This window comes from Rhincodon typus, chromosome 2 (genome assembly GCF_021869965.1).
Source record: "Rhincodon typus isolate 14 chromosome 2, sRhiTyp1.1, whole genome shotgun sequence".
NCBI classification, from domain to species: domain Eukaryota; kingdom Metazoa; phylum Chordata; class Chondrichthyes; order Orectolobiformes; family Rhincodontidae; genus Rhincodon; species Rhincodon typus.
Window position 1 is genome coordinate 122989688 of NC_063333.1, and position 22489 is coordinate 123012176.

Below are 22489 nucleotides of genomic sequence, written 5' to 3' on the forward strand. Positions count from 1 at the left end.
ACATCCCAAAGTGCTTCACTGCCAATGCAGTACATTTTAACATGAATAATTTTTCATGTAGGAATTGTAGCCAATTTGCATGTAAAGACCCAGGAACACCAATAGGATCATCATCAGATAATATTGCTTTATTGATGTCAGTCAAGGGATAATTATTAACCAGGACTTAGGAAAAAACTATACCATATTGCAATTGGATCTGGAAGGATCTGAAAGAGTTAATACTTAATTGAGTGCAATTAAGCAATGACGACTTTGTAGGAAAGTAGGATCTAATGGGAGACAGATCAAAGGCTAGGTTCTACAAAATAGTTGATGCAGTAATGTAGAGACCATTCTAAATAGCTACAGAGATGCATTAAACTACATCTTATTTACATGACTCTTTCCATTCACGCACACCAGTGCACATAAGACCCTGAAGAGCCCATTAAGTTAGAAGAAAAGATTAGCAGCCCACATAACATGGTGATCAGCGTGGAATCTGAAGATTTAACAGCACCAGGCCCAACGGGGCAAAAATGCTGGTAAACTCAAAAGATTTTAATGAAATGAAGTAATGCTGAATGCTGAGGATGGCAATCCTCCAAAGAAAAGTTGTGGCAATTCTCATTGCCGAAGAATTCGACAAAGAAGAAGACAGAAAGCAATTCAGATGTGATAAGAGACCTGCTGGAGCAGAAGAGATATAGGTTCTATCATGAGGTTGTGGTCTGTGGCAGTGGTCCCAAGTGCAAAATTACCCAGTGAGCATAAAGACATCAGCAATTGTGATTGTACGGTATGATGTGCCTGCATGCAAAACAAAACTTTTCACTGCACCTAGGTACATGTGACAATAATAAATCAAATCAAATCAAAGACTAAAAATCCCTGGTACAAAGGGGGAACCATTAAGAGAGCAGTAATTCAGGCTGAGCAGCTGAGAATGTAGAAAATGTTGCAGCTTAGATCAGGAGTCACTTGGCTTTTCAATGTGACCAGTTGTTGTGGAAGCAGGAGATCTTAGCATAGTAACTACCACTTGATTTGTTCCTGGGCAGGTGGCAGCAGCCTTGGGTGTAGACAATACAGCAGAAACATTTGGCCTGCAAAGAGAAAGCATCCATCTCTCTCTCTCTCGCGCTTCTCTCTGGAGAAGTGAAAGAAAATCCCTACAGTAATTAGCACACCTTCCCTCTAAGTTTCTTTCTCTGCAAACCCCCTGCTGAAAGAAAATAGGCAAAAACACGTTCAGAGGCACTGAAAGGGTGAATCCTCAACCAACTGATAATTGGTGTGTTCACAACCCCACATCATCAGCAGGGAACTGAAAGGAACTAATAGATCCAAAGGAAAACCTTGATTGATGTCTGTGATCTGGACTGGTGCCAGAATTGTATTTCTCTGACTATTTTTGTCCTTCACCATCCATAATACTGGTTTAAAAACTGAAAGAACTGTGGATGCTGTAAATCAGGAACAAAAACAAAGTTGCTGGAGAAGCTCAGCAGATCTGGCAGCATCTGTGAAAGTAAAAAACAGAGTTAACGTTTCGGGTCCAGTGACGGGTTCTGAGGAAGCGTCACCGGACCCGAAATGTTAATTCTGTTTTCTCCTTCACATAATACTGGTTTCTTGTCTATTTGTGTTTGTTTGTATGTGGATGCAAATATTAAAAAAGTGGTAGAGTTTAGGTTATAGAATTATAGATTAGTATTTCAACTTGTCTACTTTTTGACATTGATTTAAAAAACTGCTTGATTACAACAAATACCTATTTTGTTAATGAATATGCTGTACATATTGTTTAACTTGGATTAGACAGATAGGTAAAATTGGGCAGTTTGGTAATAACATTTTCACATTTGTGATGATTCCAGAAATAGTGAAAATTGATTTCCAACACAACACAAGAGAGTTGTGACACAGCATAGAAGGAGGTTATTCTGCCATCATGTTTGTATTAGGTTTTTGAGAATTCCACAGCCTAGTCTTTTTACCAAAACTCTGTAAACTATTCCACTTCTGTAATGTCCCATTGCCCTGGGAAAGCTCCTGAGGAATCTGATACCATCTATGGCATTTCAGATCCTAACGATACTCAGTGTGAAATCAATTCTCCTAATTTCTAATCTAGACATTTAACAATGATTTTAAAACTATGGCCTCTGTTACCAACCTAGTTACTACAGAAACAGTTTCTCCCTACTTGTTCTATCAAAATATCTCGTAGTTTTGAACATTGCTAAGAAATCTCCAGTTAACCTTCTCTGCCCTAAGGAAAACAATTATATATTTTCAGCCTGTCCACACATATCTGAAAGCCCTCATCCCAGGAGTTGTCCTAATATATGCTTTCCAAGACTTTGACATCCAAGCACTTTGCCCATAATTAGACACAATATTGTAGCAGAGGTCTAACCAGGGACTTGCAAAGGTTAAGTATGGCTTTCTTGATTTCGTAATAAGTCCCCCTATTTAAAAAGCCAAGTATCCCATACAATTTCTTAACTGCCTTATCAACTGGCCCTGCCAACTCTGTAAATGTGTAAATATATACCTGCAGGTTCCTGCTCTTATTAGATATTATTAATATAAGGTAATGTATTATTGTAAGGTAATAATGCAGTTACCTGCAGTAATGCAGGTTATATTGCTTCTTCATGTAGTTCTTCTCAGAGTGGATTTCACTTCACATTTATCCACTTGAAATTGACATCTGCCATTTTCTCACGTTGTCTAAAACCTCCTGAAATCTGCTACTATCCTCTTCTCAATTTTTACCTGCAGACTTCAAAATGTTATTCCCTATATCCAGGTCATTTATGTATAAGAAAATCAATGTTTCTAATGGCAACTCCCGACGACTGCACTCCACACCTCTCTTTAGCCAGAGAAATGTCCTTATATCATTACTCTCTGTTGCCTAACACTTTGCCCATTACATACACAAGTTACTACAAACACTTTAATTTCATGTGCTATCTTTTGAATATGTCTATGTGAATATTTTGAATATGTGGTGAGATGTTCTATTAGATGTTCATCAAATAGACAGAAACATTGCAACACTAAAATGACTCCATGAAACCAATGAATTTATGTTTGACATAACTGCCTGAAATTTCTCTTTGGCATTTTAAGAAATGCTCAGTCATTCGCGTAAGAAGATAATGTCTTCTGTGACAGCACAAGAGAAGGCATTTGCGACAGCTTTGGCCAGACACCATTGTTTCAGCTCAGGAACATGGGGCACTCTCTCATCCAATTGAAAATGAGAAATTGTCAGAATAGAATGTTATATTAATTCCTTTGATACATAGCTATGAACACCGTGAGAACTGACACCTCTAAATCAACCCAAGTTGCTTGATCGAATAGGACTTAGATCATAGACAGTTTTATGTGAACAGAGTTTCCCAATAAAAGCAGGGTTATTTTCTCAGCACAATGTATTGAGTAGAGAATCACAATGTAATAAACCTGTCACTCTGTTACTCCAATGAGGTCTCCATTCCCGACTGTTGAGGGAATCAACCAGCCATGTCCATTCTAGTTCGAACTTGCAGTGGCTCTAAATGCAGCCCTCAATGAGAGCTCACTGACCAGACATCAAGGTGCAGATTTTCACTTTTATTAGTTGCAATGGAACAAACAGCAGGTGGGTTTTGTAAAGGGTGTAGGTGCCCCTTAACAGATTAGCACCCAGGTGGTGTGTACAAAAATCTACCCTCATGTGTGTTGTCCTGAATGGAACATGTTACTCATCCAGGACTATATGTTGACAACTTTGTTCAGCTCATGGTATGTCCTCTAGTTCCCATAAGTTAGAGATAAATGCACTACAAATTCTAAATGCTGGAGATTCATTGGATGGATGTCCTCCTACTGTCTGCATGACAAGTAAACTGATACGTTGTCACTTAGCACACAACTGCAATGCCACAGTAAATGTAGCACCCGACGAACATATTTACAGAACAATTAGTTCCTAACTCCTTCTGTACTTCTGGCACCAGTAATACAGAAGGATCCAGACCTGAAACGTCAGCTTTCCTGCTCTGATGCTTGGCCTGCTGTGTTCATCCAGCTCTACACCTTGTTATCTCAGATTCTCCAACATCGGCAGTTCCTACTATCTCTGAATCATTTTGTCAAAGCTCTTCATCTTGCACTCATCAGGATATTTCAACTCAACAAAACAGGTGATAGATATTTGCTGTTTCATTTATTACTGCAATGCCCTGACCACAGCCAAATTTAAACAATGCCTAACTGTTCACTATCAATCAGCATTCTTCAAGGCTATGTCTCTACCAATCAGAGTCCACTTTTCGACCAATCAGCACTCTCATGAAATGTATGAGAATTTAATGTATATTCTTGCAAAACGTTTTCATGTGAGTGCAAGACAAAATCCTTTGACAAAGCGTGACTTCTTTCAGCGTCAGCTATATAACAGCTCACCCATGCTTTCAAGTGAAACTACTCACCGCAGTTGCTTTCTCCATCATCGAAGTAACGCTGTATCAGATTCTCCATCCAGAATGGGTAGCAGACACAACGCTTAGTGAATGGGTCACAGTGCCCGTGACCTGAGCACTTCAGAAAGCAGACTGCAAACAGAACAGGCCATGAAAGGTCATTATCCGCAAATCCTTAACTATGTTTTTAATGAAACCCATGATTAAAACTGGAAGGTTTAAAAACCAGATAATTCATGGAGCATCTCCTGTTGTCACAGACCATTACCAATGGAATATGAGAAAGAACAGGATTATTGCGTTACAAAGCGTGGAGTGACAAATTGCGGCAAAGCAAATAACCATTAAGATGTATGGTATGGGATGTTGCTTTATCCTCGGTTTTATTTTAACTCTCTTCCAACCAGAACTGGGAAAATATAAAGGATGGGAATGTCTGTCCTCCCCTGTGGTGAGTTTCGGGGGGCATTTATTCAAACTGAAAGTTAGCAGGTGGAAATCTGTCATCTTTATGCTCCCACCCCCAATACGGCTGGGGCCAATTGAGGCCCACAGATAACCAATTAATGCCCTTGTATGGACCTCATCCCATGGTCCCCACCTCATGGTCACCCACCCCACCATCATTCATGTCCAGCCTGGGATCTATTGGTTATGGGAAAGGTCCACTGCTATCCTGTTCAATACCCGAGTGCAACAAGATTTTGCCGGCCTTCTCGAAAAGAGACAACACAGAATTCTTGCTAGCTTTGTAGCCAGAGGCTGAAAGCCCCGTTGTCTGTAGAAGGTTCCAACCAAGTTCTCATTCTGTGCCATTAATACAGGTCCATCTGCTAAGCAATGAACTAATGGATTCAATTTTCATCTAACAACTTCAACAAAGTATATCATTGCACCAGTGAACTGCAATACTGTTTGTGGCAGTTGTCTTTTATTAAAATCTCTTCGGTTTACAATGATCAATTGTAGGCCAATTCACCTAATGTTAGTAGTTGAGTGAAAGTGGATAAGAGCTGGAATTCCCTTATAGTTTCGAAATTCAGCTTTTGACAGAAATTGGGAACAAATTTAGGTGGAACTTGGGCAAGTATCAGCTAACAAGTTAAACTCAGTATGAAGTTTCTAAAGGAAAGCTAGTAATTGATCTGAAATGTTCATTCAGTTTCTTCCTACATACACCTTGCCTGATCTGCTACACATTTCCACCATTTTCTGTTTTTATTTCAGATTTCCAGCACCCATACTTTGGTATGGCAAAAGGACAGTTTTGTGCAAACTAGTAGGTTGACTTAAGTCATGCATTCTGGAGGTGCTTGTAAAAATAAAAAAGAAGAGTTTAAAAAAGGATAGCCCATACCCTCAGGCCCTGAAACATGCACAAAGTACTTTAAAATGGACATCCTTTTGCTAACATCTGTTATAAATTCCAAAGTTGGTATTTGCAGTTGAAACTTGCCACTTCACCTACCAACAGTAGTGATTCAGTATCTGCACTGATGAAATAGTGTAATTGTCAAATTTAATGCCCCCCCATAAAGTAACATTATAAACCTCTTTCAAATATGGTTTTAAATGTAAGAATTTATAATTGGAAAAGTTGATGGGAAAACAAAGAAGATTCAAGATATGTAGAAAAGAAAATAGCAGAGACCACTATCAATTCGCTCAAATTAAAACCCTTTGTAAACATGGGGACAAAGATGATTGATTGATGGGCAAATGCAGCAATACATCCAGATAAAACTAGACTCCACTGATACAACAGTCAATATCATACTTATGTCAGTCTTCAAGGAATGTTATATACTTATATTCATGTTATTAATAAGACTTTGATCCTATAATGGGATTTCAATAAGTGGAACCATTCAACAAGGTAAATTGTGACGAAATTGCAACTCACCAACCGTATCTATCCTCAGAGTTTTAAAAAGCAGGAAGTCCACTTTTTCTCTCATGAGCTGTTTCTGCAAACTCCTGGCCACATCCACACCTTTGTACACCTTGTACGGCTGCCCACCTTGAACGTAGAATGTCAACAATGTACTGCAGAACACACAATATAAAGCCATCAATCAATGACATAATAAAGATGGTTCCGTACTGTCCAACATGCAGAAGAAAGCCTTTAGTTATTATCATAAATTTTAATTCAAATAATGGAACAGTTGTTCATCATTAGAGGGGTCTGTCAACCTAATCTCCAAAGACAGCAAAAGAACAATTTACAAGACACAAACTCCTATCCACAAACCCAATGTTTTGCTGTATTTAAAACAAAGAAAGGCTACAGGGTATGTATTTCCCAAGAGAAAGCACTCACAATCCTCTAAGTGAATCATGCCTGAGAGATGAACTGATTTTCCACTTCACGCGCCCTTATCAAACTGGGATAGGATTCATAAAGTATCATAAATATTAACTATCAATCCTGAATGTTAAACAAGCAGGGGCACAGTTCCAGTATGAAAAGCTAGATGAAAACCAGCAAGTTTGAGGGTAGTGGGGTGGAACAGAATAGGTTGAAACACCTTGGTCTTCTGAGGCACTTGGCTGGGGACTACAGAGGTTCTGCCCAGTCCACTCTTGGTCTTCTACTCAGGAGGAGGCAGGGCCCACAGAATGGCATCTCTATCATTCTAATGCTGTACCTTCTGTGACAAAATGTGCCTTTAACAGGGATTTGTTCTGTCCTGATTCTCTTGAAGGTAGGTGTTGTAAACCTGGTACTGATATGTCTGCTCCATGGAAAGGACAGTAAAATGCTTTGGGTTTTTGTAAAATTAGACAAAAGAAGCCTGAGTGGGTGGAGTCAGGCTCACACAGATGCAAGATTTTACTTTTTGCTTTCAGTTGTTGAAGTTGGTATTTTTGAAGTTGAAGCAGCCAGATACAATTCTCTCTCTGCTGCTGCAAAAAGCTTGAGTTTTCTCTCTCTGCTGCTAGATTCATGCTTTTGGTTTTTGCTTTCTCCTGGACTACAGGAGATTGCAAGTGAGAGAAATCTGTTTTGCTGAATTTGCCTTTGCCAAGGGTGTGCTTATGGGATGCTGCTACATTGGAACAGTTAATGAGTAATAGTTAAATAACATATTATTTTATTAAGTCTTTCAATCGAGTTAAAGCAATGCCAATTCCCTCTTTTTTTGTTTGTATTTTAACTGTGGTATGTGTTTTCTTTAAAGCCTAGTAATTTGACCAATTGAATCATTTCTGGAACACAGCACTTTACACTTGCCTTTAAATAAGGTAAACATTAAGGTCTATCTCCTTGATATGTTTTGAGGGGGTTTGGTCCAGTCCTTAACACTTCCTATAGACTAAGAAACCTGGATCAGTCCATGTCAATGTTAATTGTATATCTTTTGTGTTTAATTACAGCCTAGCAGAGGGTGAGGGTCTTGTGGTGTAGTGGTTCTCAGCCAGAATTCAAGACCCACTCTGCTCTGGAGGTGTCATATTATGTCACAAGTTAAGTGACACTTTCCCCAGAAAGAGGGCAATAATTGGAGTTTCACTTGAGAGGATTCTCAGTGAAATTGGGATTGGAGTTGAATTCTGTTTGTATTGCTTCACTTTGTGAATAAATTTCAGACTGAGTAAAGATTAGCTCCAGTACTATTCTTGCTTTCTGGAATCAACAGTCAAATAGAGTAAGTGGTGTTTTCAAGATCTGAGTCTTGGCCTGGCAGTCAGCTACATAGGTCCTCTGCCCCCAACATGAGCTGTTGATATCACCTGAACTGTGAAAGGGATGAGGTTCCAAAGAAAGAGGAATATATCAACAACCTTGATACATGTAAGGCAAATAATGAAAATAGCCATTGCTTGTTTAGATAGCAGTAAGCTCTCTTCTGAAAGATGTGTAAGAAGTCTTTGTGTCCTTGTCTATTCTGGCCTGTATGTAACTTTGATCCTCTGGCAATGTGGTTACCTCTTTAATTTCCCAACTAAAGTGGTGAACCAAGCCACTTAACTGTACCAGGACAACTAGAGATAAACATCAGCTGTGCCAGTAATGCCCACATGCTGAGAATGAACTCAGAAATGTGCACACAATAAATAATGCTAGAAATTCTAAGCCGGGCTCCTGAATTATGAGCCCAATTACCTGGAATCGGAATGTGCCTGAATCTTCTGAACATTGATGTCTGTATCGAGCACCCCAAGCAGCACAGCCAGCTGTCGCACCAGAGTGTCCTTCTGTTGCTCAGTCAGACTGCTCACTCCAACCTGCAGCACCAGCTCCACCAAGTCATTCTTCCTACGATCTGTCAGCCACATGCACACAAGCATTAAGTTAGACATTGGAGAACAGGGAATAATACGATTTACGGTATAAATGGATATCTGTTAGGGGAAATAAACATTCTACATCGTGATTTGGTTCTGCACCTTCTGTGCCCCTCAGCTTTCTCTCAGATATTAGTGCAATTTCAGTGCTACCCAAGGTCTTTCAATGCTATGAAAGGGACACTAACATTTTAACTTCATTAGCTCTATCAGGGAGAGGCGGTAGCAAAGTGGTATTGTCACTGGACTAGCAATCCACAGATCCAGCTAACGTTGTGTGGTCCTGGGTCCAAAATAATCTGCAGCTTCATCTCCTGGCACAAGCCCCACTCTACCATTGCTGTCAAGTGCAGGGGACTGACCCTAGTTCAGGGAAAGATGCAGGAGGACATGCCAAGGGCAGCACCAGGCCAAAAAATGAGGGGTCAACCTGGTAAAGCTACGAAAACAAAGAACCTTTTTACTGAACAGCATAAGCAGCAGGTGATTGATCTTAGCGATTCCATAACCAACGGATCAGATTAAGCTCTGCAGTCCTGCCACATCCAGTCGTGAATGGTGATGGACAACTAAATAACTCACTAGAGGACGAAGCTCAACAAATATCCCCTTTCTCAATGATGGGGGAGCTCAACACATCAGTACAAAAGATAAGCCTGAAACATTCACAACAATCTTCAAACAGAAATGCCAAGTGCATTATCTACCTTATCTCCTCCAGAGGTCCCCAGCATTATAGATACCAGTCTTCAGCCAACTTGATTCACTCCATGTAATGTAAAAAAGCAATTGGAGGCAGTGAATACTACAAAGGCTATGAACCTTGACAACATTCCAGCAATATACAAAAGATTATGCTCCAGAACATGCGAAGTTGTTCCAGTACAGCTACAACACTAGCATCTACCCAACAATGTGGAAATTTGCCCAGGTAAGTCCCGTACTCAAAAAAGCAGGACAAATCCATCCTGGCCAATTATCTCTCCAGCAGTCTACTCTTAATCATCAGTAAAATGATGGAAGTTGTCATCAACAGTACTATCAAACAATAACTTGCTCTCTTATTCCCAGTTTGAGTTCCACCAGGATCACTCAGTTCCTGACCTCATTACAGCTTTAGCTCAACTATGGAAGGTGAGCTGAGAGTGATTGCCCTTGACGTTAAGGCCACATTTGAGTAAGTATGATATCAAGAAGCTCTGGCAAAACTGAAGTCAATAGAACAGGGGGGAATGTTCTCCACTAGTTGGAGTCATACTTAACACAAAGGAAGATGGTTGTGGTTTTTAGAGTTCAGTCATCTCAGCTCCAGGACATCTCTACAGGAGTTCCTCAGGGTAGCGTCCTAGGCCCAAACATCTTCAGCTGCTTCATCAATGACCTGCCCTCCACCATGAGGTCAGAAGTGGGGATTCACTATTAATTGCATAATGTGTGTTTCAATCCATATACAATGCAACAAGACCGGGACAATATCCAAGATTGGGTTGAAAGTGGCAAGTAACGTTCACGCAACACAAATGCCAGGCAATGACCATCTTCAATAAGAGACAATCTAACTGCCACCCCTTGACATTCAATGGTGTAATCACTACTGAATCTCTCAATATCAACATCCTGAGAATTACCATTCACCAGAAACTGAACTGGACTGGCTATATCAATACAGTGATTACAAGAACAGGTCAGAAGTTAGGAATCCTGTAGCAAATAAATTCTGTAGCCCCAAATCCTGTTCGCAAGGCATAAGTCAGGAGTGTAATGGAATACTCCCTACTTGCTTGGATGAGTGTAGCTCCAACAACACTTAAGAAACTTGACACCATCCAGGGCAAAGTAGCCCACTTGATTGGCATCACTTACACAAACAGTTGCTCCATCCACTAAAGATCAGTGGTAGCAGTCTGTACCAAGCATAAGATGCATTGCAGAAATTCACTAAGGCTCCTTGGACTCACCTTCCAAACCCATGACCACTTCCAGCTTGAAGGACAAGGGTAACAAATATATTGGAACACCACCACCTGCAAGTACCCCTCCAAGCCACACGATGTCCTGACTTGAAAATATACCACCATTCCTTCATTGTTGCTAAAACTATATTAGGCACTAGTCGGACCACTCCTGGAATACTGTGAACAGTTTTGGACCCTTTATCTAAGGAAAGATATACTGGCATTGGAGGCCACCCAGAGAAGGTGATCCCAGGCATGGAGGAGCTTTCTTACTACGGGGTGAGTAGGTTGGGGCCTGTACTCATTGGAGTTTAGAAGAATGAGAGGCAACATTATTAAAATATATAATATTCTTAAGGGGGCAGGCATGATGGATGCAGAAAAGCTGCTCTCCCTTGTGGAACAGCCTAGGACTACAGGGCATAATGTCAGAATAAGGGTCGCCCAGTTAGGATAAAGATGAGCAGAAACGTCTTTCTCAGAGAATAGTGCATCTGCGAAATTCTTTAGTACAGGTGGCTATTGAGGCTGGATCATTAAGTATATTCCAGGCTACAACTGATAGATTTTTAGCAATAAGAGACTCAAGGGTTATGTGAAAAAACAGGAAAGTGGAATTGGGGATTCTCTTATCAGCCATGATCTCATTGGACAGCGGAGCAGACTTGCTGGGCCAAACTGCTCATTTTTGCTCCTACGTCTACACTCTTGTTTGTAAGACTAGACGTTGAGATACTTTGGCTAGAATTCTTTCCTGCCCCTTACCCAAAGTCTATGTACAGTTTCAGCAGTTGTAATTGGATTACAATAAGGAGTGAAGACTCTGGTTAATTTTGTCTGGAACAGGGGTTTTAAGACTACATATGGCTGGTGCACAGGGCTGAGATTTGAATGGAATTCAAGGAAGAGCCCACATTTAACATTGCTGGTCCACAAACACTCTATCATCTTACCTGGTCGTACTTCAATAGTGGTGCTGTCTGTGTCTGACTCCCCATTCGCATCAGTGACTTTCAAGTGAAAAATATACTTCCCTTCCACAAGGTTAGTTACTTGCAGTCTTGCTTCATGGTCTGAATAATGCATTACCTCCTGTGTTAGTTAGAGAGATAAAGAGAGTTCATCATCATTACTCGCTTTACACTTACTAAAAAAGCAAACATAAAAAGCCTGGACTAAAGAGATTTCGATCAGATTAAAAGCTGTTAAAGGCATAACATGTGTTTAGTCCAATTTGCCTGACAGTAGAACCTCTTTGCTTTAACTCTAAGCTGCCTTACTGCAGTTTATCTTCTATTTGCTAAAAAAAATTCCAAACAAAACCCCAGGGAGAAACAAAATGACACATGGCATGTAACCTAGAGGAGGTATGAGATTATTTACTTTGATGATAAAGACAGTAAAGCAAACAATATTTTTAAAAAGCCACTAAATTTCACAATGTTTAAGTTCAATGAGATTTGGACTTCTCATACATGGAACACATTAAAACAGTGCCTTTGTATAGCAAGCAATTAGGAAAGCAGATGGTAGATTTAATTTTATTGTAAGGAGAATGGAGTATAAGATTTTGTGGAATCAAACAATCCCGACAGTGTGGAAGCAGGCCATTTGGCCCATCGAGCCCTCACCAACCGTCCAAAGAGCATTTCACCCAGACCCACCCATCCCCTGTAACCCCTTATTTCCCATGGCTAATCCACCTAGCCTGCACATCCCTGAACACTACGGGCAATTTGGCACGGCCAATCCACATAACCTGCACATCTTTGGACTGCGGGAGGAAACCAGATCACCCGGAGGAAACCGATGCAGGCACAGGGAGAATGTGAAAACTCCACACAGGCAGACAGTCACCCAGGACTGCAATCGAACCCAGGTCCCTGGTGCTGTGAGGCAGCAGTGCTAACCACTGAGGCACCTTGCTACAATTGAATAGAGATTTGGTGAAACCACACCTGGAACACTTTTGGTCTTCATTTCTAAGCAGAGAGATTCATGCAAAATGAAGGTTTATCAATATGACTTAGGTGACTTAGAGAACCCAAAGTCCTTGAGTATATTTAAGGCTGAGATAGATAGATTACAATCAAGCGTTATGGGGAAAGGGCAGGAAAATGGACAGGAGGAATGTCAAATCTGCCATGATTGTATTAAATGGCAAATAGGCAGACTGGTCTACTCACATTCCTATTTCTGGTGGTCTTCTTTTGTTTCTGGGGTGAAAAGGTCATGCTATGACAAGAGGCTGAGAAAATTGTGTTTGGAAAACTTAAGTGAAGCGCAAAATTCTTAAAGGGTTTGACAGAGTAGACACAAAGCTTTTTCCTCTTGGCTGTGGAATTGAGAACACAGAGCCACAGTCTTGGGATTAGGGAACTTTGAGGAGGAGAAATTTTTTTCCCTCAGAGGGTTGTGAATCCTTGGAAGTGTTTTGCCCCAGGGATTGGTGAATGTTTCATCATGAGTATACCCCAATGGATTCTCCATCATTGAGCTCACCCTCCCACCCAGCATTGTGACATCCTTGTTTATGTGTTTAAGTAGTTGTATTCGATCTTGAAAATTGATCAAATGCCATGAAATGGTTGTATTGTCAAGCTGACCTCGAATTTTCACCAAGTATTCTTGTTTTGGGGCTTACTCAATTGCATTGAATATCCACATTAATGAGGAAATACAGACATTACAAATATCAAATGAAAACACTAAAAATCCCAGGATTACATGGTTTCAGGCAGCATTTTGAAAGGCAAGTTTTCAGTTCAGGTGAGTTTTTTTTTTAATTTGATAAAGGATCACAGGCATTGTCAAGTTTTCTTTGTTTTTTTTTAAAGCAGGCTGATGTGCTCTGCATATCCAGTTAAAGTTTAGAAGCATGCTGTTAGTTGGTAAAGCTCAGTGGTGCTCACAGCAGAGTGATCTGTGTGAAACCTTGGGCCCAAACTCCTAAATCAGTCTAAAAGTTGCCTAATTTAGGTGGATGAGTCAGATGTTAGATTATGCCAAACCTCTGTGCTCTTCAACTACCTGTAAAAAATTCAACAGAACTGTGAGGCAATTACAAATGGCACGGGAAACAGATGAGGCAATTATGCTGTGAGATAAGAGAAGAGAAATTGAATGCTGTATGGATACTGGACTATAGTTTGAAGAGGCTATAAATATTATATTGCATATCTAGTGTTGCTAACTTCTATTTAAACTGACCTTATTATCGTTCTCGTTCCCTATATTAGGGCACCAGGAACTGAAAGATTTAGGAAACTGTAGCTGATCTTGAAAGGCTGCAAGGGCACAAGCCTGGCAGTTACACCAGGATCACACTTGCTAGTGCCTTCCAATGCTAATGCTGCCAGGATTTGTGGGGGTCAGTAAGAGGGGAGGGTTGACTTCGCCCTCAATGGGGCCTGAGAATTTCTATTGTAGCTTGGAAATCTCCCTGCCCCACATGCCACAAGCTCTAAAACCTGCCACTTGCCAGGGGCAATCTGTGCTTCTTTCTCTGGATATAGGAATCGCTATTAAAAGTATTTGTAGTTCAAAAAAAACATAATCTTTAGAAACGCAGATCAAATGATAGTGAAGACTGAATTATGTGGAGAGGTTTCCAACGAATCAACACAAGTTTTGCAATGGAAGCACAGTATGTTTTTATCTGTGGGTTCATGATATACCAATGTTAAGTTGCTGACAACAAAATATATGCATCTCCATAGGCATGTAAATTAAGTTGATTTATCAAATTATTAGAAAAGGTTTAGAATATAAAGGAAGCTTCTTTAACATGACCGTAGATTTCATGATTGAGGAGAGATACGTTGTCAATGAAGACTTAATTGGATAGGTAAATGAAGGAAAATGAGAGAAAGATATGGAAATGCGACAAGTAAATGATTAGAATATGGAAGGTAAATGTTGACACAGAAAGTGGAGTCAAACAGCCCAAATTCGTGGTTTAATTTCTATACATCTTTTTGATGTTAAAATATGAAATAAGAATAATTCAACCAAACATTTTAATTAAAAGCAGAAAATACAGGGCATGCTTAATCTTTGTAAACCAGGCCATTTTTTAAGTATCTGTTTGATCATCATGTGGTTAGGGCTCATATCTTATTTGATAATGCTCCTTGATTGGTGATTTTGTTGTGTGCATCTGTTGATTGCTCTCTGTGCTGTCTGCTGTTAGTCAAGCCAAGGATGTAGTGACAAAGAAAGAGAACCTGAAAGTAAACTGGCAGCTGCCGACTTTTTTGCATTTCAAAGCATTGAATAAAACTCTTGTTCACACTTAGAGCCTTGGTGTATGTCATCTCTGCACATCTCCAAGGCACAACACAATATCAAGGAAAAATGATTCTCCATTTTCTAAATTTACCAATTCCAGTTCCTTTCCTTTCTTCATCAGGAGATACACCCATGCCATGGGATTGGGTGGATTTCTGGTTTCAACATCTACTTGGTCACAATGGGTATGGGCCTTGGTCACAATGGGTATGGGCCTTTTACAGGTAGCCATGACCAGTAATTGACGTCCATTGTCTCAGGACAGAGAGAATTTAAGCAGCTCCCAGAAAGATATCTATGTTCGATAAGGCAGAAAGTCCCCTTGAAAAATACTTTGGGCCAAAGAAAAGTGTGATATCTGAATGATACCCATTGCACCCTAGATGCCAGGGAACTAGTGAACTAATAAAACATGACACGGTAGTGTTGTGGCAATTGGCTTCTACATGTAAATTTGGTACAATACCCAATGAATTAATTTGTGACCAACACACTGAAAAATATTTAATTCCATCAATTAGGGGATGCCTAGTGGTTTTGTGGCTTAGTGGGTGCCATCACTGCCTCGGGATCAAAAACTCCAGGTTCAAGTCTCACCCCAGGACTCAATGGCCAAGGAGGAAGTGTTCAAAGCACAGACAAACAGGTCGAATGTCAACCTGCAAACCCTTCAACACACGCCAATGGTGGCCAGTAAAAGCAGGAGAGATTCCTCATCAGCCATGTGGTGGAAACAACTTTAAGCCACTATCATCACTAAGTACAACTCCAGGCTATGGCATGCACGTAATGTGCATTTCCACATTAACTTGACACCAATAAATTGTAGCGTATCACCACCAATCACAGAGAATGATGATTTCACTTTGAAAAATGCCACAACTTTAGCAGTCCAAATCAAATCTGCCCTGTTTGATTCAAAGAGTTTAACACAGAAATGCACCCTTGCCTTTTAATACAGAGAACTGTCCAAAGGTAAAAAACTAAAGAATAGGTGAAGTTATGCAACTGTTCACAATGATTAAAGTAGTACAAATTAGATACTCACACCTGCAGCAGGACTTTGCCCATCCCGTGTCCAAAGGTAAGATACGATGCTTTGGTCATCAGTGGAGTTGGAACCATCAAGGGTGATAGAGTTATTGGGCAAGGTCAGAAAATGGTTACCTCCAGCACAGGCTATAGGACGATTATTTGTTTCTTAAAAACATATACAAAAATCAATCAATCAGTCTTCACATGTCATTGATAGATCATTTGAGCAAACAGTCAGTTATAAATTTCTCTGTTTATAAATTAAGTTTTCGAGAATGAAATTGGTAGTGTACAAAAGGTTTCTAGGCACTTTTGTTGAACTTTCCTTATTCAAGTAGACTGAAAGTCCAATACAACGTGCATCTGAAATTAATTTTCTGCCAATACCACACAAATCATTTTCACCCTGCAACACGGAAAATGGAACAACAGGTGAGTTCACCACTAAAATAGACTTGAGTCTTCTGTTGAGCACAGAATATCAATTATGTTGGACATGGTACTTGACAGCAGAGGTACAGGGTGAGAATTACAACCAGACAGTAACAGTAGCACAAGTGAAAATCTCATTTAGAAGCACAGCTTCAAAAATGTATCCTTGGGTAATAGTTACAATAAAGAGAATAAGGAACAGTTGAAGGGGTCTTTACTCATGCATACTGTGCATAGTGTGAGGAATGTGGTTGTGTATGATTTTGTTTACTCATATACAGTATATACTATAAAATATGCAACATATGGAAGTTCTTCTAACCTTATCAAACAAAATATGGAAAAGCTTGGAGCTGATCAGAGAATGAAGCTTGTGCAGTTTTTAACAATAACTTGAAGGCACTATTTAAAATATTTGTTATTTTCATTTAACATGACTCATTTAGGTGAGACGAGTGGTATTATCTCTGGACTGTTAACCCAGATAACGTTTTGGGGACTTGGGTTTGAATCCTGCCATGCACATGGTGGAATCTGAACTCAAAAAAGAAATCTGGAATTAAGAGTCTAATGATGACCATGAATCCATTGTCGATTGTTGGAAAAACCCATCTGGTTCACTAATGTCCTTTAGGGAAGGAATGACTGACCAGGAATCACTCCTGGTCTTAACTGGTTGCCATCCTTTCCTGGTCTTCCCTACGTGTGACTCCAGATCCACACCGATGTGGCTGACCCTTAACTGCCCTCTGGGCAATTAGTGATGGGCAGTAAATGCTGGCCTGGCCAGCGAGGCCCTCATCCCATGGACGAATAAAGATAAATAATTCCCACCTGACCTTTCTTTGGGTTTAAGTTTTCTCTCATTGTGCTTAACAGTGTGTGAAGAGACTGACTTTGTACCCTTGCTATAAATGTACACAGAGTTGGTGAGACCACAGAGTACTGAACTCAATGTCCTCCCTCTTATTTAAGGAGGGATATATTTGGATTTGAGGCAGATCTGAGAGGCTTCATTAGGTTTATTCCTAGGGTTGTCATCTGAGGACTGATTGAGCAGGTTCTTCTATTCTTTCACGGAATGCACATGTCACTCGCAAGCCCAGCATTTGATGCCCATCCCTACATGCCCTTGAACTGAACATTCCAGAGGGAGTTAAGATTTGCTGTGGGTCTGGAATCACATGTAGGCCAGAGCAAGTAAAGGTGGCATGATTTCCCTCCCTAAAGGGCATTAGTGAACAGATGAGTTTCTATAACAATTGAGAATATTTTTTACAGTAATCTTGAACAAGACTAACTTTCAATAACAGTTTTAAGAAATTAAATTAAAAATTCTACCAGCAGCAGTATGCAATTTGAATGAATGACATCAGAGAATTAGTACACCTACATCAGTGTCACCCCTACTGTGGCGTAAATTCATTGGAGTTTAGAAAAATGACAGCCATTGTTAATGAAAGATAAGATTATGAGGAGGCTTAAAAAGGCAGATCCTAACAGGATGTTACTCTGTCATGAGGAAATGTAGAACCAGGAGGCATTGTTTCAGAGTATAGGTGAAGGCATTTAAGATGGAGATGAGGATAAATTTCTTCTTTCAGAGGGTCATAAATCTTTGAAATCTTCCACCCTAGAGAGAGGTGGAGAATGCCTCATTGAAAATATTCAATACGGAAGCAAATAAATTCTTGAAAAATAATAAAGTAAGCATTATGGGGAACAGTAGAAAAGTAGAGTTGCGGCTTAGATCAGACCAGCCAGGTGGTGCAGTAGAGTCAGAGGGTTGAATGATCTTCTACTGCTACTATTACTTACACCACAGCAGCAAACTGAAGGATTAACATCAGGATGTCATAAAAACAAAAAATCTCTGCCTGGCCATCTCAGCTAGTGGTATAATGACTTTTCTTTACCACAGTAAGCTGACAGGTACTGTAAAAACACCCACGGTATCACGAGATGAAGAATTAAACAAAAATTCAATACTCAATTCAAACACTGGAAACTTGCAATGCATGGACAGTCAATTATAGCTGAAATGTGATTACACTTGACTGACCTTCTTTGATGGTGACTGCCACTGTATTTGAGCTGCTTAGACCTTGCTGGTCAGTGACAGTCAACCTGAATTGGTACGTCCCAACATGAAGCCCTATCACTGAGGCCACAGCCTTATCACTGTCCTCAATTTTCACATCAGGGCCACTGAAATAAAGAATTTGCATTTACATCGTGCATTTCACAGCCACAAGCAATCCCAAAGCATATTACAGCCAATGGTGTACCTTGAGCTACAACAGTAATGATGGAAATACAGCAGCAAATTTGTCCATAGCAAGCACAAACAAACAGTAATATAATAGTGATAATGACAATTTGTTTTTCACTGACAGAAAGGATAAATATTGGTCAGGAAACTGCCCAGCTTCTCTGAAAAACAGTGGCATAGAAGTGTTTACCTCCACCCTATAGTGTTGGCAGAGTTGGTTTAACATTACATCCAAAAGATGGCACTGCCAACAGTACAGTAGTATGCACTCATTACAGCACTGGGGTTGCCAGCTTAGATGATGTGCTCAAAACTTCAAAGTGGTGCTATCAGACCAGTGTCCTACCATTCAGTAATAGCTGAGACTGCTGGATACCAAATAGGCAGGTTCCAAAGAACTTGCCAACTCCACACTGGTTAATTGCTGATTACTGGAAAGGCCATGAATATATGCCATATTTAGAATTTTAATATACAATAGTTTTATGATATACTTGTATAATGTATGATCATTATTTGGGAATTTGGATGTTTAACATAGAAGCAGCAACATGAGATGGGTTTTAGTTCTGTAATATATTTTTAAAAGAGGTCAGAAAGTCATTGGGAAAAAGGGACCCAAAATACATCTATTCCGAGGAAAGATATGACTTGGTATGTACATAGCTAGATACCTGTGTGTCAACTGATGAAATATTTACATTGCTGTGTTTATGGCATACAAAAAAACCATCCCAGCGAGAAGATTTGATTTTCGGTGCGGTTTCAACCTAGCAGAATGGTAGATTAGTTTGTAAAATCTTTAAGCTGTAGAAGTTTATGTTGAAATTGTCAAGCTGTCAGAACTGAAAAGTGATTTAGGCCATCTGAACTAGAAAGAAATCTTGAAATTGTTTCAACAATCCAAGGAAGAAATCTGGAAAGAGTCAGTTAATTTAGAAATTAAGGTGTTAAAATAGGAGTGATATTTCTCTAGGATTCAGCAGCTAAAAAGGATATTGCAATGAAAAAGGCTGAATTTATTTTTGTTGTCGATGTTAAGACTTTTTCAAATTGACTTAAATACATCTGAAAAGCTTTCTTTTCCCATTTGCAGAATAAATTTGTACTCTTGTGTTAAAGAACATCTACAGCCTTATGCACGTGTTCAAATAACAAATCACCATGGTAACCAACTTCAAAAATTAAACTTACATTCTATCAAGCCAAATTTCATTCAAGGATCTGACTTATCAAGTATTACCATCAACTCTCATTTTTTTTTAAAAAAGTAATCTGGAGCCTTGTAGTTTTAATGCAGAGGAGACAGACCAGAATTGTAACATGAGTGAGGAACTTCACTTTGTGTACAGTCTAAAGAATCCGCAATTGCTCTCCTTATAGTAGCAAAAGGGTTAGGGCAGACTTAATATGTTCAAGATTATGAAGAATTTTGGTGAAATGAATACGCCGAAGCACTTTCTCCTGCCAGAAATGTCGGTAACCAGAAACCAAAGCTTTAAGATAATTAGCAAGTAATAAGGGGAAGATGTTTTTTTTCCCATCAATGCAGCCAGTTATGACAATCTGGAATTCATCGCCTGAAAGGCTGATGGTTATAGATTCAACAGAAACTGACAAAATTAAATTGGGTACATAACTGAAAAGGACAATTTTGTGGCACTACGGTGAAAGAGCAGGGACTAATTGGAGAGTTCTTTCAAAGAACCAGCACAGGTCCAATAGGCAGACTGGCTTCCTTTGGTGCTGTCTGACATTATAATTCAACTTAAGAGCATTTTACGTTTGTCTGAATTTTCAGCTGACAGTTATTTCAATTGACAGACCACACTTGATTGGAACTCAACTGTAACAGAACAAGAAAAACCTGCAAACGAAGAGAGTGATGGAAACAAAGAAGATTAAATGATTTCTGAAGCAGATAAGGTCAGCATGTGGAGGAAATAAACTCGAAAGGCTACAGAGATAGAACAGGGAAATGGGGATTGACTGAACTGCACAACAGAAGTCAGCTTGACTTCAGTATTCTGTAGTTGTTTTATTAGGCTCTGTATTAGTTTTCAGGTGCGCTTAATATCTCCTTCTATGCCATAATGAATTTAAAAACCTTGGTTAAATATTTTTTTAAAAGATGAATGACTGTAGCAGTATTTGTGTTTTCAGAGCTCTACAGTAATAATCCACGAATAATAAAGAATTTGGTGATTTCCAAATCCATGTGTGTCAAGCTGCCCAATGGCCTACATGACGGTATTTACACCGATGTAGTTTGTAAAAATAAAAATTACCACCAAGCTGAAAGCTGGATAAAAAGCACCAAAAGACAAAATGTTTGTTCCTGTCGTTAATTACCTGATCTTCTCCCAATGATACGAGATAATACCCTGATCATCACTACTCCCTTGTCCATCCAAAGTAGTACTTTCCACCGGGCTTATTAATTCTTTGTCAGGGCCCACAATTGCTATCGGAGGGTTGTTTTTCTCTACACCAAAGGAAAATAACGCAATAAATATCAAAGGACCAATTACAGACACACTGCACAAATTACAGCAACTGTCTTAAAGCAAGACTTATCCGGAGTACAATTCATGACATTTCACATGAAGTGTAGGTACAATTTATTTAATCAATTTTAACAATACAGTGTGAATTATTGCAGTGGATTGTAGTTTGACATTTTCAGTCTTTCTTGGCAGCTCTGTATTAGTTTTCAGAGAACTTTGGGAAGGCTGGTTCAAAAACAAAAAACAGTAGGTATATTATTTGCCAAGGGCGAAACAAGAAATGCAGAATCATTTTTTAAAGAAGTCTTTCCGTGTCCATGGAAAGCCAGTAATAATTCTCTTCAACATCTAAATAAGCAGCTGCAGTTGTAACCCGCAAGAACATCATGTCCTATATTTTTCACCTTCATATATTTTGTCTTTTAACTGCAACTGTTTCTGGCTGTGAAAGTCACCTGTTAAGGAAACTCGGTTGTTATTGTGGTAAGTTTGCTTCTCCTAAATCATTTGAAACTGGCCTTTAACCTTCCAATGATTTGAGGAGTTACATTGAAAATCCACTCTATATACACATAATGCACAGTGAAAAAGAGACATTGCTAAAATACTTGTCCATCCTTGATTTCTCCACAGGATATTCTTGTAGGCATATGAAAGGATGGGTGGGGCGCAAAGGTTGCATTAGATTAGGGCAGTCCACAATGCTGTATCATGCTTGCTGACCTACACCGGCTCTTGGTCCACCAATACGTTTTCACTGTATTTAAATTCTTTCACAAATTTCACCCCCTGCCACTATCTGTACAAGCTCCTCCTGTTCTACAATTCTCCAAAAACTCTGCATTTCTGCAATTCCAGAATTTTGTATATCCTTGATTTCCTTCCATTGGAGGCTTTGTCTCAACTTTTTAGGGCCCCAAGCTGTGAAATTCCCTCCTTAAACCTCTTCACTTCTCTTTGGTTAAAACGCTCCTTAAAACCTACCTTGTGGTGGTATTTCGGGTCACCTGTCCCAACATCTCTTTATAGAGCTCAATGTCAAATTTTACCAGGTAATGCTCCATGGAAATACTGTGGGAACTGTTGCTATGCTTAAGGTGCCTCACAAATACAAGTTGATTTTGTAGCTGAGCATAACCTCCAGTGTTGTAAAAGGCTGCTTAAGTGACTAAGGAGTCATCGACAAAAGAAAGGGAAACCCATTGTATGGACATGATTGTCTGAGAAAGCAGCATAGCA

The 22489-nt window shown here is 39.6% G+C and overlaps 1 protein-coding gene across 1 annotated transcript in view; it reads right to left on the reverse strand.

Annotated features, from left to right (window-relative positions):
• The window catches only part of LOC109923761 (dyslexia-associated protein KIAA0319-like), a 104874-nt gene that overhangs the window by 5129 nt on the left and 77256 nt on the right, over positions 1-22489 (reverse strand). Inside the window, exons 13-19 of the mRNA XM_048613041.1 lie at positions 21096-21228; positions 18534-18679; positions 16053-16204; positions 11668-11806; positions 8578-8737; positions 6370-6512; positions 4476-4598 (exon numbers count right to left, since the gene is read on the reverse strand). Of these exons, the coding sequence (XP_048468998.1) occupies positions 4476-4598; positions 6370-6512; positions 8578-8737; positions 11668-11806; positions 16053-16204; positions 18534-18679; positions 21096-21228 (996 nt within the window). The remainder of the gene's footprint in view (positions 1-4475; positions 4599-6369; positions 6513-8577; positions 8738-11667; positions 11807-16052; positions 16205-18533; positions 18680-21095; positions 21229-22489) is intronic.